At 48.4% G+C, this 18,638-nt stretch overlaps 2 protein-coding genes across 5 annotated transcripts in view; one reads left to right on the top strand and one right to left on the bottom strand.

Annotated features, from left to right (window-relative positions):
- On the top strand, positions 1 to 14,919 carry LOC144742081 (long-chain fatty acid transport protein 2-like). 3 transcript variants are annotated; one of them, XM_078624597.1, is made up of 11 exons: positions 1 to 774; positions 1,027 to 1,213; positions 2,060 to 2,179; positions 2,568 to 2,726; positions 8,073 to 8,197; positions 8,657 to 8,851; positions 10,390 to 10,480; positions 10,651 to 10,852; positions 11,308 to 11,405; positions 12,623 to 12,753; positions 13,473 to 14,919. In XM_078624597.1, exons 1-11 carry the CDS (start codon positions 478 to 480, stop codon positions 13,647 to 13,649), a joined length of 1,782 nt encoding a protein of 593 aa, XP_078480723.1. In that variant the 5' UTR covers positions 1 to 477; the 3' UTR covers positions 13,650 to 14,919. The 3 variants fall into 3 exon arrangements, with proteins under 3 accessions (XP_078480723.1, XP_078480713.1, XP_078480719.1); XM_078624587.1 differs by having other exon boundaries at positions 5 to 774; positions 2,060 to 2,272; XM_078624593.1 differs by having other exon boundaries at positions 9 to 774; positions 2,060 to 2,272; positions 10,654 to 10,852.
- Positions 13,268 to 18,638, bottom strand: part of LOC144742107 (histidine decarboxylase-like) — a 24,421-nt gene continuing 19,050 nt past the window's right edge. For both annotated transcript variants that reach the window (XM_078624608.1, XM_078624614.1), the window contains 4 exons: positions 18,413 to 18,503; positions 17,022 to 17,120; positions 16,799 to 16,900; positions 13,268 to 15,451 (listed from right to left, as the gene is read on the bottom strand). In XM_078624608.1, coding sequence (XP_078480734.1) covers positions 15,164 to 15,451; positions 16,799 to 16,900; positions 17,022 to 17,120; positions 18,413 to 18,503 — 580 coding nt within the window. In that variant the 3' untranslated portion in view covers positions 13,268 to 15,163. The remainder of the gene's footprint in view (positions 15,452 to 16,798; positions 16,901 to 17,021; positions 17,121 to 18,412; positions 18,504 to 18,638) is intronic.

An 18,638-nucleotide genomic window follows, 5' to 3' on the forward strand; every position in this document is an offset into this window, starting at 1 on the left:
TAATTTTGACGAATGTGTTGAAGTGTTTTGTTGTTACATATGCTTTTGCACCACTGCTTATGCATCAGCGTCAGCAAATAATTTGCTTCATTGACTGATAGGATGGACAGAGATGCGCCCAAGCCTCTTATCTTATTTTGTTTGAAGAGCTTGATTACTATCACAGAGTACACTCAGTGAACTTTGTCCATAGTGCAAGCTGAAGCAGTAGGTGTGGAATTTGGACCGAGTAAGCTTGTTTAACCGGAGTCATTTCTCCCATTCCAGCATTTGAATAGGGTTGGAGCTGGGTGAGAATTATTATTCATGTAAAAAGGAATAATGTTGCTTATGTGAAGTGTGGCAAAAACGCACTGTCAAAACGCACTGTCAAGTGAAAACAATAAGGGTTTGATTGTTTCAGCAAGATTTGTTGTCACCAGCGATTGGCACGTGGCTGAGATACAGCGGAGGGCACGGCGGCGCAGCGTGACTACGATGGAGCTCCTCTCTCTCCTTGCTGGGGCTGTGGTGACGGTGGCTTGCATTCTGCTGGCCTCTTGGATATTCTGGCCGCAGCTGTGGCTGGGTGCTTGGCGCTCCCTGCGTCTCCTGCGCGATGCGATGTACAGGCACCGCCACTTGTCCCGCAAGCCCATCTTCTCCGTTCTGGACCGGCTGCTCGAGCGAGCATCCGCTACTCCGCACAAGCTCTTCCTCACCTTCGAGGACGACAGCTGGACGTACGGGGAGTTCGTGCGCGACGTGGCTCGCACCGCGCACGCCCTTCAGGAGGTGGGTTGCCCTATACGCTCGACTCAGTTTGTGAGAACGGGCGTAGTCAAGATATATTTACCGCCACTCAGTGGTGAACGGCGGTTGTTATTGCTGTGCTTTGCCGTCATTCATAAGTAGCTACAGCACACATCATGATTACTGCACGTTCCCCTCCGCCCTTCTATGCACGACCCCTTGCGATACAGTTGCATTTAGATGCTTGAGAACTCCAAATGTAATTTGTGCGGTATCGCCGTGTTGTCTTTTCAGTTTGGGGGCGTGCGCCCGGGCGACACCGTGGCTCTGCTGATGGAGAACGAGCCGGCGTTCTTGTTCGTGCTGTTCGCGTGCACATCCCTCGCGTGCCCCGCCATCCTCATGAACACGAATCTGCGCGGTCGCATGCTCCTGCACTGCCTGACCACGAGCAAAGCGCAATTCCTGGTCACTGGTTCTGGTGAGACTCCCATCTCGTCGATTGCACGTGGATGCTCTCGGTGCCCTGCGGGCTACGACACTCCTTGTATTCATGGGGTTTAGAATAAGTTTGACCTATGATGTAATTTTTGCTTTTTTACATGTGATGCATTCGTTTCACGTGCATTGTTGTTTGCCACTGGGTAATGGTCAATTGTAGATGCAATCAATAAATAAAACAAATTTTAAGCTAAGTTGCTGTTAAGTCACAGCTACTCTCATTTCCTTAAGGTTTCAATAGTTTAACCCTCCATTAAATTATGTTCTAAATATACTTAATTCAGAATGTATAATAATAATAATTTACAACCCTTTTATCATTCCCCTAATTTACGAAGTCCTCCCCATCCTTTTCACTCGAGGGGGTTGTTTTGACCATACCTTCCCACACGGCTCAGTGTGGGTTCGTGAAGGCAAGGGCCCAGGTCCCTTTCATATATCACTCGTCACTGATGTTAACCATGGCCAGGAATTCAACTAAATTCACAAGTTCTGTCGCGCAGTGTTTCTGTTTCTCTAAAACTAGGGCCTAATTTCAATTGGGTCTGTACATGTCAGCAACCTGGAATATATTTCAACACGAGCCACATCCTGTCTACCTCTCGCTATGCCTGTGGCTACTTGTCGGGTGCCACCTTCCCGGGTTACTCGCCCCATCTAATACCATCAATATATTTAAGTTGTATGTTTCAAACGGCCAGTATTATGTTGTTGGCAGAGTCCATCGTTGCTTCGTGTACCTTGGTTATAAGAATCAAACCTATTTGAATTATGCAGTACAAAGATCAGTGATATATGGCTGTGCCTGACCTCCAACCACGGACAGGGCCACTATTGGTGGCGGTGGAGGAAATGTCAGTGGAGATGAATGAGCTTCAAATCCGTCCTCTGGCCATGGGCGACGCAACCCCCGGGACAGCTGTGCCATCACTCGCCTCCACTTTCCGTGAGGCCCCCTGCAACCTCCCAGCAGCCAGCGTGCGTGCGCACATTACCGCGAAGGACGCCTTCATATACATCTACACGTCCGGCACCACTGGTTTGTCTGATGACCCATACTGCTATAATCATGTTCACCATCATCCTATTGTCATCATAATCACCATCAGTAGCATTGGCATCGCCATATTGTATGATCATTATTTCACCATCATCGATGCCAGACTTTTAATATCATAATTGGGTAATTGTCTTATTTTTCTGTTGTATTCTAGTCTGTCAGCGAAATAATTTCCAACTGCTGTGCTACAAATAACAATAAAAAAAATTAAAGGAGACAATACTCAAATGTTTAACAGGTCCATTGATTTTCTCCCGATCCCACACATTGCCAGGACTCCCAAAGGCTGTGAAGGTCAGCCACACGCGTGCATGGTCCGGAAACTTCAACTACTTAATGTCCGGCGTAAGAGCAGAGGATGTGGTGTACATCTTCCTGCCACTCTACCACAGCTCGGCTATCATGGCTGCGTTCATCGGCTCCCTCGACATCGGTAAGACTCCTGGGGTAACTGCTTTCCCAAGCTTGTGATGTTTGTCCAAGCCCTGGATGTTAACCTACGCTGGTGACATCATCATCGGAGATCTGTGAGCCTCTCAATACTCGTGTCGTGAATCACTTCAGAGACACTAGTAGTAGGAGGCACTCTCGTTTATTCTAGCCATCACAAGTACAGGGGATAACTATACTATGGCCAGGACAGCTAGCACACTGCCTGATCAAGAGCGCCGAGGAGGTGAAGGCGAGGCCGAAGACGGGGACGAAGACTTGGTAGCACGACGGGTTCCATTCAAGATGACAGCCCCGACCCTGAGTCGGGGCCTCCCTTTTATCCCCCCCAGTGTGACCTGGCTCCGCCCTCGGCCATGCCCCCTTCTGGAACCTACCAGTAGGTTCCCGGCTTCACCTCACGTGTCCCCTCCGTCACTTTTGCCCTACATTCCTTTCCCGGGCCTATCACATGCCCTGCCGGCAGACCGGGCTGCTACACCCTCAGATCCCCCTCTCTGCCAATAACAATTGCTATGCGCTCTAGTAACACATTCTATGTCACTACATCACCCCCCCTGTGAAAAAAAACTGGCGTCCCGGCTGACCTTCATACCTCGCGTAGCGGGATGATAACACAATAACAACAACAACCATCATCCCACTTGCGAGTCAAATAACAAGAACAATAAATAACCGGAACATTAGAGTAGACAAGCAAAATTTCGCGAACACATGGCAATACACCCGGCCCCCAGAATATATACAACCCCCAATGACCGTCAGCGTGCCGCAGCCCATGAACAACAGGAAGGGCCCCAGTTCAACCGGTAGCCACAGCCCGACTTGCATCTGTGTCTTCCCGCCAGATGGCATTGGAATAAATAGGACGACTGAGGGCGGGTTATTTGAATCAAACAGTTTTGGGAACGGGTCCTCATCGCCGGGCCCCCAGGTAGAACAAGAGCGGGTTTTCCAGGGACCCCGGGGACGACTTGAAAATTGCCTAACAGGCTCGGCCCCTAAGATGAAGGGGAAGAAGAAGAGGAAGCAGGTGGTGGTCGTTCCATCCTCCTTGGCTGGCTTGTAGACTGCGCAACTGGTAGTTCTGCGGGTGTCAGGTGCTGGGATCCTTTGGGACTGAAGGAGTGGAGGTTGGCAGGGTGGAAGACGGCGAAGGCAGGAAGAATTGCCCAGGTTCGGCGTGGCATCCCTTGGGGATATGGCCCCGCAGGCCACACTTAAAACAAGTGACGGGGGCCCTCCACGGTGGAGGGAAGGTTATGCTCCATTGTTCCCGCTCCCGTCGCGTCCCGTGTCGGCTTTCCCGCATGGACTCCCGGTGAGTGAGGCACAGACTTGAGGGGGCTCCTGACGCTCCGGTTCGTCCACTTCCCCCGAGGGTCCTGTACAGGCAGCCACCCCGGCTCGCCATCACAGGTTACAATGGGCTTGGATGCATTGAGCTATCTTGATTGAAGTCAGGTAGTCCTCCTCCATGGCGGGCAGAAAAACGTCAATTTCCTGGGCCAACGTCAACAGTCTCTCCAGCACCAGAGAGTCCAGGCCTGCCTGCTCCATCTTCGGGTATGCGGCTTGGTCTAGCGATATTAGCGCACTGTGAAAGGCGAGGGGCGTCTCGGCCTCCCCCCTTCTTCGCATCACAAACTTTTGGCGCGCATTGGACGGTGGATCGAAAATTGCCGCCATTTGAGCATAGGCCTGTGACAGCATCGCCCTGTCCTTTGGGGGAACAGCATAGAACGCCGCCAAGGCGTCGTAATTGTCCAGGGTGGTGGGAAGAACTCGCAGCGCTTCTGCATTAGTCCATCCCGCAAGCGCACACGAAGCGGCGAAACGGCACTGGAAGGCTGCTCAGTCACCCCCCGCAGCTGCAAACTCCCTCACGACTCACGAATGGCAGCCACTTCTTGAGGAAAGGCACCTCCGGGCAAGATGTTGGCGGCAGGTCGAATTTGGCAGGAAGCGATTCCTGCCCGATCGACAAAATGGCGGTCGCTCGCGCGGGACGGAGCTCCGCCGTTTCCTGCGCTTGGTCGGCGGCGACGGTAGGGCTGTCTGCTCGCTGCCTCCGAACTGCTGCGTCTTCCTCCGACTCCTCCACCTCCAGCTGCACAACCAGCACTGCCACTGTGGACAGTAGGTCCGCGAGGCATGCGTTGCGCACACGCCGTCCTCCTCCGGACGGCGGTAGCGTAGAGTCGTCGTTCCCCACCCGCTGCTCCACCGAGATCGCCTCTTTGGGACCAGTTAACAGGGTCCCGGATTCCGGGGCTGTCTGGGGAATCACCTACCCGTCGACTTCTTCATCCGAGGACGCTATGGTAAGAGCTTTCCTCCTCGTTGACTTTGACATTGTAAAGCAAACTTTTATTTCCCTATATTTCTAATGAAGTAATTTTTTTGGTTTAACACTTCTGGCACCAAATGTAGTGAATCACTTCAGAGACACTAATAGTAGGAGGCACTCTCGTTTATTCTAGCCATCACAAGTACAGGGGATAACTATACTATGGTCAGGACAGCTAGCACACTGCCTGACCAACAACGCCGAGGAGGTGAAGACGAGGACGGGGATGAAGACTTGGTAGAACGACGGGTTCCATTCCAGATGATAGCCCCGACCCTGAGTCGGGGACTCCATTTTATCCCCCCCAGCATGGCCTGGCTCCACCCTCAGTCACGCTCCCTTCTGGAACCTACCAGAAGGTTCCCAGCTTCACGTCACATGTCCCCTCCATCACCTTTGTCCTACATCCCTTTCTCCGGCCTATCACATGCCCTGCTGGCAGACCGGGCTGCTACACCCTCAGATCCCCCTCTCTGCCAGTAAGCAGCGCTACGTGCCTTAGTGACCCATTCTATGTTACTATACTCGTAAATGGCTCCTAATCTTTTGAGTAATCCATAGTCGACAATAATGTGACATGATTAACAGCATCGCTTTGATCACTTTTTCCTGTCGCTTACAAATAGAGCCAAGCCTATAGCAGTAGTGTGTTCCCGCATGTTGCAAAGGTTCATGGTTCAATTCCAGCGACTGCTCTGGTTAACGATAATATGCGCTGTATGCTTAAGAGTGGATGTTAAAGATCCCCTGACGCCATTCGCACGAGAAGGCCATTGTGCGCCTGTCAGGGTCCAAATTATAAAATTACCTGAAAATACTCTACTTAGCAAACATCATCCTCTAAAGGTAGAACAGAGTCCCAGGTCACCCTTTAAAATTAAATTATCCTTATCTCTTAACTTCTCGCTTGGTTCAACAAAATAAACTCGAAACAAATTCCTACACATGCAAATGTATGTGTACTGCTAATTTATAGATTTGAACTCGCACCTGACCGTGTAATTTAGAATCTTTACTCAGAATCCGAATCTTTATTTATCCTGGAGGAGTTTATTGCACTGAATTCCACCAGTAGAGCCAATCACGGTTGCAATGGCAGTTGCATATTTGTCAGTTGCATTGCCTCGCATGTACACACTACATTGTTCAGATTTAAACTGAACGTTGGCTATAACAATATGTTTTACCATTTCTGGAAAAATAACAGGTGTTAAGATGTTTAAACACCAAATTGAAACCTTTTGCAAGGACTCATGTCTGCATCCTGGCAAGGGGCGTCCAATGATGAACGTTGGCTGCTTGCTCATCTTGCGCACTTATATAACTTTATCCAGGAGGGGGCACTGTGCGTCTCACTTTCTCTGCTTGCGTGGGGAGATTTCGTGGGGAGCGGTTAGCGCTACGCTGCACTACGAACCCAGCCGCCCGAGTTCCATTCCGGCTCACGGCCAAGACCAGTGACGATTATCTGAACCGTTCTTGGGCCTCCTCCTGAAAGGTCGACTCAGCGTTAAAATAAGTACCTGGTCTGATGTGTCAACATCGCCACACGAGGGAGACAAAGGTGACCGGATGTGGCGCTAACCAGCATCCCCCTCGTGTGCCACAAGTGCCGGCCTTCACAGGTGCTCGCTAACAGCACTTACCCCAACAGTCTGTTAAAGGCTACACGGGGGATCTTTGCCCTGGTTTGGAGAGGGTGATCGCTCGTGTTGTTGGAAATAAGCTGAGGGTAAGAATATGATTCGGTGCTAAGGTTAGTTTGGTGGACCACCATGCAAATATGTATGTATGTTGAACTTATTTCGCATCGTATGAAGCCAACCGTGATAATCTGATGTGTTATAACGTCAGTAAACCAATGCCAGCAAATGAGCACATTCAGTCAATCGCCAACTTGGGTGTACGAGTCGCGATACAATCGAAATTGTTGTACAATGGGCAGTAAAAAAAATACGGTGCTTTGTGAAGAAGAAAAAAATCGACCAATTCCATGGACCACTTCCCACAGCCTTTTCGGACCACAAGGAGGGAACCACGAATGTAGGGCATAACGAATAGGGTTAACCGGAGGCTTTGGGTTGAGGTGAGGAGTCGGGTATGAATAGGGTTTTAACATGGGTTTATATGAGGGTGAGCACAGGGTTACGGCTTGGGTTGGGTTAAGATTAGGACAAGGTCTAGACTAGTTTGCGTTCGGGTTATGGGATGACACCAGACCAGGGGTCGGCAACCAAAATAACAAGAAGAGCCATTTCTTTCCAATTCGGTACAAAATGCAGTACTTCAAGAGCCGCAATGCATCTATGTACATACGTACATATCGTCAAGAAGCAGCCCGTAAAGAGCCGCATGCGGCTCCGGAGCCGTAGGTTGCCGACCCCTGCACCAGACCAACAACAGCATCCGCAATTCGCCACGAAGTGGCGGTGACGTTATGGCATTTATTCCAGGCCAGGTGCACTTTGAAGCCCGTGTCAAAGGCTCGCTGGCAAGAGGTCACGGGACAGACCCAGGTGCCGTGGGTTGACTGAGGTCATATGATACCTGACCTCGCACACACCTGACCTCGCAAGAGTGCAGAAGCGTGATCACCACATCTACGCCTCTATATAAGGAACGAAAGAGTTAGACTTCACAAATATGGCTGTCGCCTAATGAAGCTAGTTGTAATTACTGGCGAAACTTCATACTCAGATTGTAAATGTTGTGGCTTGGCTCTCCAACAAACGGTGTGCTGTACTAATGACGAATTGGTATGTTCTGTTTACGTGACAACCCTTACTAGTTGGCTGTGTCGAGTGGTGGCGGGCTTAACGGCACAATTATATATTTACGCAATCTAACCCAAAAAAACAACCTCTATTATGGATGATATTGGTCGCGAAAGCCTACCACGTGTTAAACTGACACCAGCACTGATCCCATTATCCCCCCCCATCCCCCGTGTTGTCTCGTCGTCTCATCCCCTGGCTTCAGGTGCGCGCTTGGTTCTGCGGAGGAAGTTCTCCGCGAGCCACTTTTGGGGAGACTGCCGCCGGCACGGCGTCACCGTATTCCAGTACGTCGGCGAGATCTGCCGCTACCTCCTCAGCCAGCCCAAGGTGCCAAGTGCTGCCTCGTTACCGATCAATGCGCGTTTATATTTGGATCAAGCAATTGCGGGTGATGGGCTCTCAAAACAAGGACCATGTACGTGGACATGTACGGCCCTTTTTGTCAAAGCACTGCTGCATGAGGAGTGCTTCTCAATGGCATGGGGGTCATGGGGGGGTTGAACATACTTCAGTGAATTCAGTTCAGAAATTCAGTGAAGAAGCTCCTAGACACGCAGAGCAACGACACACGATAACAACACCGACAACACATCGGAGCAATAGACAGTACAGCATAAGAGCCAAAACACCTACTCAGTGATAGTACACCACCTTATACATTTTCTGCATTGTCAGTGATGGCACACACACTATCATGTCCTCTCCATAGATGCTACGAAAACGAACTTTCGCTCAAGGAACATTCTTTTCCCCACCCTCCCTGCCTCCCTCGCGTGCCGTGTCAAGAACGAGCTGGACCGCGTGCACTCTGTACGCATGGCAGTGGGGAACGGAATGCGAGCAGACGTGTGGGCGCGTTTTCTTGAGCGGCACGGGGACGTGAGATTCTGTGAGCTCTACGGCGCCACTGAGGGCAACGTGGGCTTCGTCAACGTGGATGGAAAGCTCGGGGCCTGCGGCCGGGACCTGCCCTTCCTGCGTGTGCGTCGTAATTTCTCAGCCGTTGTTATTATTGTTGTCATTCCGCTGTCAAATCCTGGCTTCTTGCCACACCTCCTTCTTCGCAGACCGCCTGGATCAAGGTTAGCTTAGGGAGTGTGCCTCTATTTTGGGTGTGCTGTCTTGGGACGATGTTAACAAAAACTCAACACGTTCGTCAACAACACTATGACCTTATAAAGGAAAATAGTATAAATTGGTGATGTGTAGGGCAATGGCCCTTCTTTATAGCACAAATATTTAATATATTTAAATTTTAAGGCAGCGTTATTAAGAAACGTGTTGAGTTTGGGTTACTTGTGCCAACACAGTATCGTAAATAATCTCTTTTCCTGGTTAATATCGACCCATAACACTCTTGATCACCATGAGAGGTGAAAATGCTGCTTTAGCTGTTGCTGAGCATTTAGACCTTGTTGAGTGGGGCCCTCCAGGGTTTGTTCAAATTGGGTTCATCATGAGCAACGGTCGATAGGTAAGCCCTGGCCAAATCCACAGGCATCTTACACAGATGGACTTTGGCACGTTGAATATTGTATGATTAAGAATGCAAATGAATACATACCACAAGGTAAGCAAGACATGAATTGAAAATCAAAAAGAAATACACTACAAAGTATAATTTGCAGAAAATTAACTATCATAATCGTAAGGCAGCAAACAAAGTAGTTTAAATCTACAGTGTCTTAAAATTGACAAAAATGTAAGTGTCCTGATTGAAATTAAAGATAGACCTAAAAAATATTTGTAAGACAGTCTTTGCCCCAGCAGTCAAAGGTAACAACTGTAGTGTTGTGGATTCAGGAGACACCAGAGACGGTTCTTGGAGGCAACAGTATTTATTAAACCACCTCGCTCGGCAGTACAGTCCCAGAACACTCAGGGTTACTGTCCTCCTGTACCACTGTCTGGGGAGGTACTGCCTCCGAGCTAACGTTCCCTAACACAGGACTACACTCAGGGTCCTCCGGCTCTGGGTGCGTAGGGGGAGGCTATTCTAACTCGCCATAGCCAGGGTGCGAGTACCGACCACTGACCCACTGGACCCGGCCCTTACAAGGACGTCGGGCCAGGGGTTCCCAGGGTCTCACCACTGAGCCGCACAGAGTCCCGGCCCTGATAAGGACCGCGGCGCTAGGGGTCTCAGGGTCCTATGTAGCTGGTCTTCGGCTTCTGTTTTCTACTGGGTCCCGATCGGCTGGGGAGGTTCCCTTTTATGCCCCTTGCCCATCGAGAGGTGGGGTTGCGTGGGATCCTAGATCCCCCGCAGCCCCCCCGTTGGTAGCGCCGAGGGGCTTAGCTGTCTGGGATCCTGAGCCCCCAGCAGCCCCTCCCCTATTGGGCTGGTACTGCAGCCCCTCCCTTGGCGGTATGAGGTACCGCCTGCAGATGGGCCCCGTCTACCACTACCGGTAAGTGCGGCCCATCTACGGCACTACTTAACTATACCTTGTGCGGGAGGACTACAAGGGAAAGATTAGTGACCTTGAAATTGTTCGTGTGGCTTTACTTCGTTTCAGCTCCTCATAAAGTATGTTCTTGTTAAGTATGACCATGAAAAGGATGGACCAGTGCGTGATGACAAGGGCTTCTGCATCCCCTTACCCAGAGGTGAGGGCGCCAGACACTGACGACCATAGCTCAATAACAAGGCAGACACACCAAGAGTAGATTCAAAAATATTATTTGCATTCATAGCTGCTCCCAAACAGTACTTGCCCTATGTTTGTATAAGCTTATATGTGGGATCTTTGTATTTGTCGGCATGTGGGTTAATGGAGCAGGACAGCCAGGTCTCCTGGTGGCCCCGATCTCGAAGCACATGCCATTCGATGGTTACTTGGGGAACGCCGAGTTCACGCAGAGGAAGGTTCTGCACAACGTTTGCATGCATGGGGACCGCTACTTCAACTCGGGAGACATCATGCGCATCGACGAAGAAGGCTTCATCTACTTCATCGACAGGGTTGGGGATACTTTCAGGTGATTATCGCTCTCATTTTCATTATCTCTGTCTTCAGTTCAACGCATAAGAGACAGGTCCATAGTTCACGCTTCAGATGTCTCATCTACCTCCTGCTTCCCCTCTGTCCCTGCTTTGGATGATCCCAGAAAGCAGAGTAGAGGTGATTTCCCCTGGTCTTCCTCGATTGTGTTTTATTAGATTATCTCCAGATAAATTATAATGCTGTACCTAGGACACTCATCAATCATCAGCATCTGGAATTATCATCATCAGCATCATCATATTACAGTTGTGGTTTTTAGTTTCCTCCCAAATGGAAGTCGTGTATTGCTACTTTTGGTTATGGTTCATATATGCAGGTGTAGTTATTTTGGCAATGTTAGCTCAGTGATCAGAGCTAGGCCATTGCGAGCGACCTCGGCTACACCCGACTGGCTTGAACTCGTGTGGATTCCTTGTTTCTGTCCATAAGGTGGAAAGGTGAGAACGTCTCGACCATGGAGGTGGCAGACACTCTGAGTGACCTGGACTTCATCAAGGAAGTCACAGTGTATGGTGTCACCATCCCAAGTTGGTGGCGCAGCTAATGATCGACTTTAAAACAAAACTTCAATGGAAAGCAGATTGATTAATGATTCAGCGCCTTCTCGCCACTCTTCTATCGCTACTACCATGGTTTCTGCCCCCGTTAACTTCACTCAGTGATTCCTCCTGCTCCCATGTTGGGGACTCAATCTTCCAGACTAATTAATACCTCAGTGAGCTTCGCCTGGTAGGGTGGGGATGGTTTCGTTTTATTTGTATATTTTTGGCTGATTTCTTTACCTTTTTTGTACTTTGTACTGCTATCGTGTTTTTGTATCGATTGTTGTTGTAACGTTCTTACCTGCCCCTATTGGACATCTGTGAAAGATAACTGTATAGCTCGTAGAATTCCTCCAGTATAAAATATTCCTATTCAGACTACTCTTGTCTCATCCACACCACACTGCAGTTTAAAATACCTCTGTCTTCTTATTCCCTTGCAACTGCTCAACTTTGGAACTTCCTTCCATTTGCCAAGTTCTTATAACTTTGCTCAATTCAAGAGATGTATTAACGATGACCTATCTACTTTCAATAATGCGGGGTGGGGTGTTGCTGGCCGCTTTGCATGTTGGGCCTCTGGGCCTGTCCTCGGCAATCATATATCACGAGCTTAATCAACGTTGATCTCATTTTTTCCCCTAGTTATTGAAGTAAAACATGTATCGGATCGCCCTCACCAAATGAACAATATGTTTGCATTATATATAAGTGGTCATCAATCATTATGTCGTCAATATAATATTCATGGGGGTGACCACATGCTAAGAAACGTTTTATAGGCACCGAATAAATTTATATTAGTTTCAATTTTGTAATGTTATGAACGTTTTCTTTGTCTTCACTCGTTGTTCTTGTTGATAATGAACGTAGTTAAACAAGTTATAAAAAGTAACACTTAAGCATAGAGGATTCTTACACCAATGTGTGTAATTATCAGTACAGAAATTGATGGGTAACCTTTAGGGAAAACGTTTTGAGCATTTATTTTATCAGTTTATCTTGTTTTCAATAAGGCAAGTCCAAAATAGCAAGACAACTTTATACTACCGGTCCATATATATTGGATCATCTTTACGAGAGTTGTAGTTCTGGACGGACAGAGCGAACGCATAAACGCTTTGAACATTAGTTTGAAACCATAAAAAATATCACTATTAACCACCACCATTGCTGCTGGTGGCTGCGTTTTTTGTTCTCAGATAACGAGGGCCGGGCCGGCATGGCAGCTGTGATCCTCGAGGAGGGCCACTCGCTCGACGGCCCGGAGCTGTACCGCCACGTTGTAGGACACTTGCCAACCTACGCCCGCCCTTACTTCATCCGCTTGCAGGTAGAGGTTGTCCGCCATGGAGCCTACAGAGTGGCGTCGCCGGACTGTGAGATATGGAGATGCCTTAATCCAGCAGTTTGATTATGGCTGATCGTGATGGATGGGTGGATGAAGGGCTCAGGTCGATCCCCAACAGGGCTTTGAACTTAAAACCTTTTGATTGCAAGGCTTGCACTCAACCACTGTGCTACCACTGAGTTTTACAGTGTTTGATTTTTTTTCCTTCCCCCACATCTCTCCGATTAGCACGGTTGACTACGTATGGTGCAAAAGAAGTACATACAAGCTCACCCTGCCATAGGAATGTAGACTTTCCACCACTTGCTAAGGGCTACATACTCCTGATGATCACTGCCCCATGGTTACTTGAGTAGAAAAACTCTGGCTTTTGGAGTTATTTTCAGATCATGGCAATGTTGTAAATAATATTTGCTGTACATGCTCAAAATGTTAACATCATTACATAAACATATGGGCATTTGATACAATCTATACCAAAGAACAGCAGGCATCCTTTAGTTTGTTTACACATTTTTATTTTTATTTCAAAATCAGTCAGAATATTTATTTATATCGGAGGAATGCGATGAGCTACAAAACTCATTTTGACAGATGTCTAGCAGGGGCAGGTTTTATCTGTGATTATTTTGTTTACTCGTAGTGTTTTCCTAATTATTTTACCATTCCGGATGTCACACCCTGAACCCCTTGTCACACAGGAAGCATTGGAATTGACGAGCACATTCAAGCAGATCAAGACGCACCTCTTGCAGGAGGGCTTCAACCCGGCGCTCACCCGTGCGCCCTTGTTTTACCTGGACAATGCAGCGTGCAGCTACACGCCGCTAACTCGACAAATCTACGAGGGCATCGTCAGCGGCAAAGTGAAGCTCTGAGTGACGAGCGTGAGGGTTTTGAGCCAAGTCATTCCTCAGAGGAGGGATCAGAATCAGTATTCATCCTGGAGGAATCCGATGTGCTATGAAGCTCTTTTTTCACAGATGTCCAGTTGGGTCAGGTTAGTCAGAAAGTTAGGTGGAACCATGGTGCTGAAGTAATGCCTCTTTTTAATAAGAGGCTGATATCTGACACCAGTTGGGATTTGTATTAATCCAGCTCAATTCCTGAGCCACCGAGCAAACTCAGTTTTTTTAGTCTTTTGTGTCATACGAAAACAGAGTTATGAGCGAACACCTACACATAATATATGACAAATATCTATACTGCCATTTGCTGGCAACACGTGATGATCTTCACACAGTCTGCATGTGCCAATGGTGGTCAACGTGCTATGCTATGATCTCGGCGACCCGAATTCAATTCCTGGTCACGGCCAACGTTTGTGGCGGGCGGTATCCTCCACCATTCTCTAACCTGCACTGCCCATAATGCTGAATTATGGTCAAACAACCCCTGTGACCAATATTGAATTGGGAGGTTTTCATTCAGCAGATGCTCGTTAAATGGCTGTAACTTACAACTGAGCAATCTCATAGTGCTGTTGGTGATTACGGTCATGGCGCTTAGGGCTATTCCAAGATATTTTGTGCAATGCCACCTCAGCAGTTGCCTTTATGTGCAAACGGAATTTAAATTGTATGGCTTGAATCCACTTCTCCCAAAACTAGGTGGCGAGAGGGGTACCGCGGTGTAAAATTATCTCCCTTGCTGGGTATGCAAGCGGTCGTGGGTTCGATCCCAACCCTGACGCCTACTGTATATTTGGAGTTTGCGTGTCTCTCTCCCCTGTGGTTTCCCCTCAACTTTAAAAACATTTGTTTCGTTTATTTATCTGCTATAAATTGTCACATGATAAGCACTTCGTTGTGCTATTATTTGTGACCAGGTTGCTTCTGAAAAAGAGCTAATAGTTGATCGGGCTTGACCTGATAAATAAAAGTTTATAGCTTTACATATTATAACTGTTCAATAACTAAAGACTTTTCACCATAGGTGGTACCAATTTCTCCTCTGACCCATGGAATACAGACCAATGGGCATGAGGTTTTAAAGCATGTCCAGGCAGTGATAGTATACAGTACATTCCCAAATAATGATATTTTATAACGAAATCACTTTACCTTTATTCCCCCAATGACAAATGTGTATTTCAAGTTTAAAAACTATGTATCAGATAAAATGACATTAAAATTGTTTATGAAAGAACATCTATCCATATGCCCCCATCATTTAGTACCCACAACTTGTATTACATCGCTTCCAAATTAAATGTTGAAAATATCAATGGAGGCAGATCTAGAAACTTCTAGGAGGCGGGGGGGGTGATCATAAAATCTCAAACTTTTTCAATCAGGCCCTCAAGTAAATACAACATTATTTGGTGAATATCAGGGAGATTTCCACCATCTGGCACGAGAGAGCTCTTAACTCCTGGCCAGTGCCATGACCTCTAGACACCCTTGACTTGACTCTGGTGGTCAAGGGCAGTCTCTTCCTCTCTGCCCACAATGCAGGTCTCCATTCCGCTCGTGTCGTCCTTGGCTGCTGAGCCCTGCAGCAGGTCTGTAGTAGCCTGCGACACGAGCCGCCAGTCCCGTAGCACATCCGCCTCTGTGGTGAACTGAGACGTGATGACGAAGCGGATGATGAACTTCTCCCCGGCCATGGCTGGCGCCACAAACAGCTGCTGTGACTCATTGAGTCGCCTGAGAAGTGTCTTTGTCAGTTCGTTTGGGCCCTGCAAGGAGAACAGGCTCAATATAATAAGGTGCTTGAATAAAGCAATGTCTATTTTATTGCAGCCGTTAAACCTTTGTACCTCTCAACAGGTTAACAGCGATGAAAAATAAGAATAGGTTTTACCCTTTCTGGCAATAAAACCTATTATTATTTTTCATACTTTGATATTGGCAAAATGGTCCCATAGATATGGTCACATCTTTCCTAGCCTGCAGCCATCTACATCGGTTGGTTGTCATCCACCGTGTTAGTCTACCACTCCACCAATCGAAGGGTTCTGTGTATGAGCTTAACGGTCTTGCAGTCCACAACTGAAAGTAAGAGGGTTTAACTGGATAAGAAGACTCAAAGAGTGACATAAAGCCACAGGCTAGGTAACTAATTATATTCTCCTAGCCTTTTGCCCGTCAAGGACGGGTGTATTTCAGTAAATCTAAAACTTGCAAGCGAAAAGCAGACCGCGACGTGATTGCATCAATTCGTGTAAGTTGACGCTGAGGAGGGGGGAGGAGGCGCCTCGCCCCCCCCATGTGGAGTGACGTCACCCGCTAATTATTATTAATGGAGGGGGTGGTGTCCATTTGGAAGACGTTACCTGTTCATGATTATTAATGAGGGGGGCTGGCCGACATGAAGTGACGTCACGCGCAGGACACGCAGACATTCTTGGCTCATTATAGTAGTAAATTATATTTAAGATTTATATAGGGCCCTTTCCAGGGCCCTCTACAATGCAAGCTAACGGCGGTACACAAAGGGGCAAAAGGGGAGCAACGGGTGGGGTGGAGCAGCTGTCAGTGAGGGGGGTGATGGAGGGATAGAGGGACATGGGCTGGGAATGGAGCATGATGTTGCCCAGGGTAGGGAAGGAGTAATAATGTGGAGTGTGATGGTGAATGAGGGTGACAGATGGGTGCAACGTGCATGAGAGGTAGCTAGTTATGGGGCACGTGCGTGAAGTGGTAAGATAGGTGGTATGGCTGGACATGGACGAGGGTAGGTGAAGGGTAGTAGGGGCAGAGGTCTGGTGGCCGGATCGTTGAGCTGATTGAGGAGCAGAGTGGATGACTGGGGGAGAGATGTGGTTAGGTGCACAGAGAAAATTACACGTGGGAGCTGGGTCAGGAATTAGGGTCGTAGTAGGAAGTGGACCGGGAGTGGGTTAGAAGTGGGGGAAGGAACCGGTAGGGGTGGAGGCAGTGGAAGTGAATAAGCGATAAAAAAAAAAAGACCTGAGGGCAGAGCAAAAGGAGGAAAGCGAGGGGGAGAGTCTAACGTGGAGGCCAGTAATTAAAAGCGTTCCATTGCATCTGCAATTTCATGGGGAAAAGCTGTAAAATCTCACCTGGAGACGAAACACAACGAGTCCCAAGTTGCTCTTCGCTGGAATTTCGAAGTGGGGGTCTTCCCTGACAAGGCTTTCAAAATACCTTGCAAGTTTATTGGTCTGTAGAAAAACATACAACATTGATATACCTCTTCCACAATTAGTATCAGTAAATATGATCATTGGTTTCAACTGTCCTGAGTGTCAGTGACTAGGAGCGCATGTCACACGAGGCCCTCACCCTGCGCACGTGCTCCTGCAGGCCGTCCAGCCCGAACGAGCGAATCACAAACCACAGCTTGAGCGAGCGGAAACGCACAGTCAGCGGGATCTGCCAGTGCTGCACGAAAACACCACCCCGATCATTAACACAAATTTTACAGCACAATCATGTACTGTACTTGGCATGAAGACAGTTGCTGAATCATGGTGTCATGGTGGGTGAAAATATGAGCCCCCCACATGTGTAATGCAAGCGTAAACGGGGTTCGCTGCTGGGCTCTGGCCCAATCACACGGCCCGGGGTATTGGGGGGCGGAGCCCAGTATGGGGGGCGTGTGGGAGGGGTCGCCGTTCACCTCGGGTCCAATTGGAAGCGAGGTGAATGGAGGTGGAGCCAGCAGGGCAGTATGGGAAGGCCGGATCTGACGATCCGGAAGGGGAGGAGTCAGGGTCACGTGGTAAAGAGGATATAGGTGGGAGCCCGGAAGGGATCCGGGTCAGTTGTTGGAGTGAAGAAAGAAGCGGGACCACGTTGGGTGGCCGCCGCGCATCAGCCACGTGGCTGATGGGGCTTCGGCACACCGTTGGCCAGCAGTGTGCGGAGTGGGAGAGTGGAGGAGCTGTTGGAGGAGCACGCGTGGGCACGCGCGAGGAGACGCTGGTCCGCTGTCAGGACCAGCGGGGTGCGAGGAAGAGCAGACGAGCTGACGAGGGAATTCTTTGTACCAAGAATATCAGAGCTGTTGGCTTGGTACGCCTAGACATAATGTAATGGAGCATAAACTGTTCTCTTCCACGAATGCTTGCCATTTTACGAACAAAACATGTTAACATTCTTCGTTCTTTCGGTAAAGTCACGTAGAAGGGAAGTAATAAAATAATAAAAATAAAACATAATAAAATAATTCTCACGACGTTTCGGCCACAACGCAAGCAGCCGTCCTCAGGTGAAGAATGAAACACCACCAAGCTTGGAGCGTATATTTAAGCTGGGTTGGAGGGGGGGAGGTGGGAAGAAGAGCGCCTTAACAAAATAATTTGATAATAAAATAATTCTCACGACGTTTCGGTCACAATGCAAGCAGCCGTCATCAGGTGAAGAATGAAACACCACCAAGCTTGGAGCGTATATTTAAGCTGGGTTGGAGGGGGGGAGGTGGGAAGAAGAGCGCCTTAACAACCCAGCTTAAATATACGCTCCAAGCTTGGTGGTGTTTCATTCTTCACCTGATGACGGCTGCTTGCATTGTGACCGAAACGTCGTGAGAATTATTTTATTATGTTTTATTTTTATTATTTTATTACTTTCCTTCTACGTGACTTTACCGAAAGAACCAAGAAGATGAATCCCTGCAGTCACGAAAGCTTTAAATCGAAAAAAAACATGTTAAGTGCAGCAAATTCACCCACCATGAAGTCTGTGACCGAACCGGAGTGCTCGTGCTGTAAGTAGTGCGGCTCCACGCAGAATGTGCTCTGCAGACTCCGCTTGTCCGCCACCCTGGCACAGTGAGTGGGGCTATTAGCGTGCGGTCAAGTGTGGGAGGCTGGCCAATAAAAGGCATGCGATTACGTAGTTGAACTGTGACAGTTGGTTCAAGAGGTGTCAGTGGGTGGGATCTCTTTCATTCAATGC

The sequence above is a fragment of the Lampetra planeri genome, chromosome 3 (assembly GCF_965212315.1).
Source record: "Lampetra planeri chromosome 3, kcLamPlan1.2.h2, whole genome shotgun sequence".
NCBI lineage: Eukaryota > Metazoa > Chordata > Hyperoartia > Petromyzontiformes > Petromyzontidae > Lampetra > Lampetra planeri.

What these genes read in the sequence shown, in the direction of transcription:
- LOC144742081 (XM_078624587.1), top strand. Translation starts at nt 478, where the DNA reads ATGGAGCTCCTCTCTCTCCTTGCTGGGGCTGTGGTGACGGTGGCTTGC. An exon ending in CTACACGTCCGGCACCACTG is followed by an intron (nt 2,273 to 2,567) that starts GTTTGTCTGATG and finishes ACACATTGCCAG; the next exon opens with GACTCCCAAAGGCTGTGAAG. An exon ending in CATCGGCTCCCTCGACATCG is followed by an intron (nt 2,727 to 8,072) that starts GTAAGACTCCTG and finishes CCCTGGCTTCAG; the next exon opens with GTGCGCGCTTGGTTCTGCGG.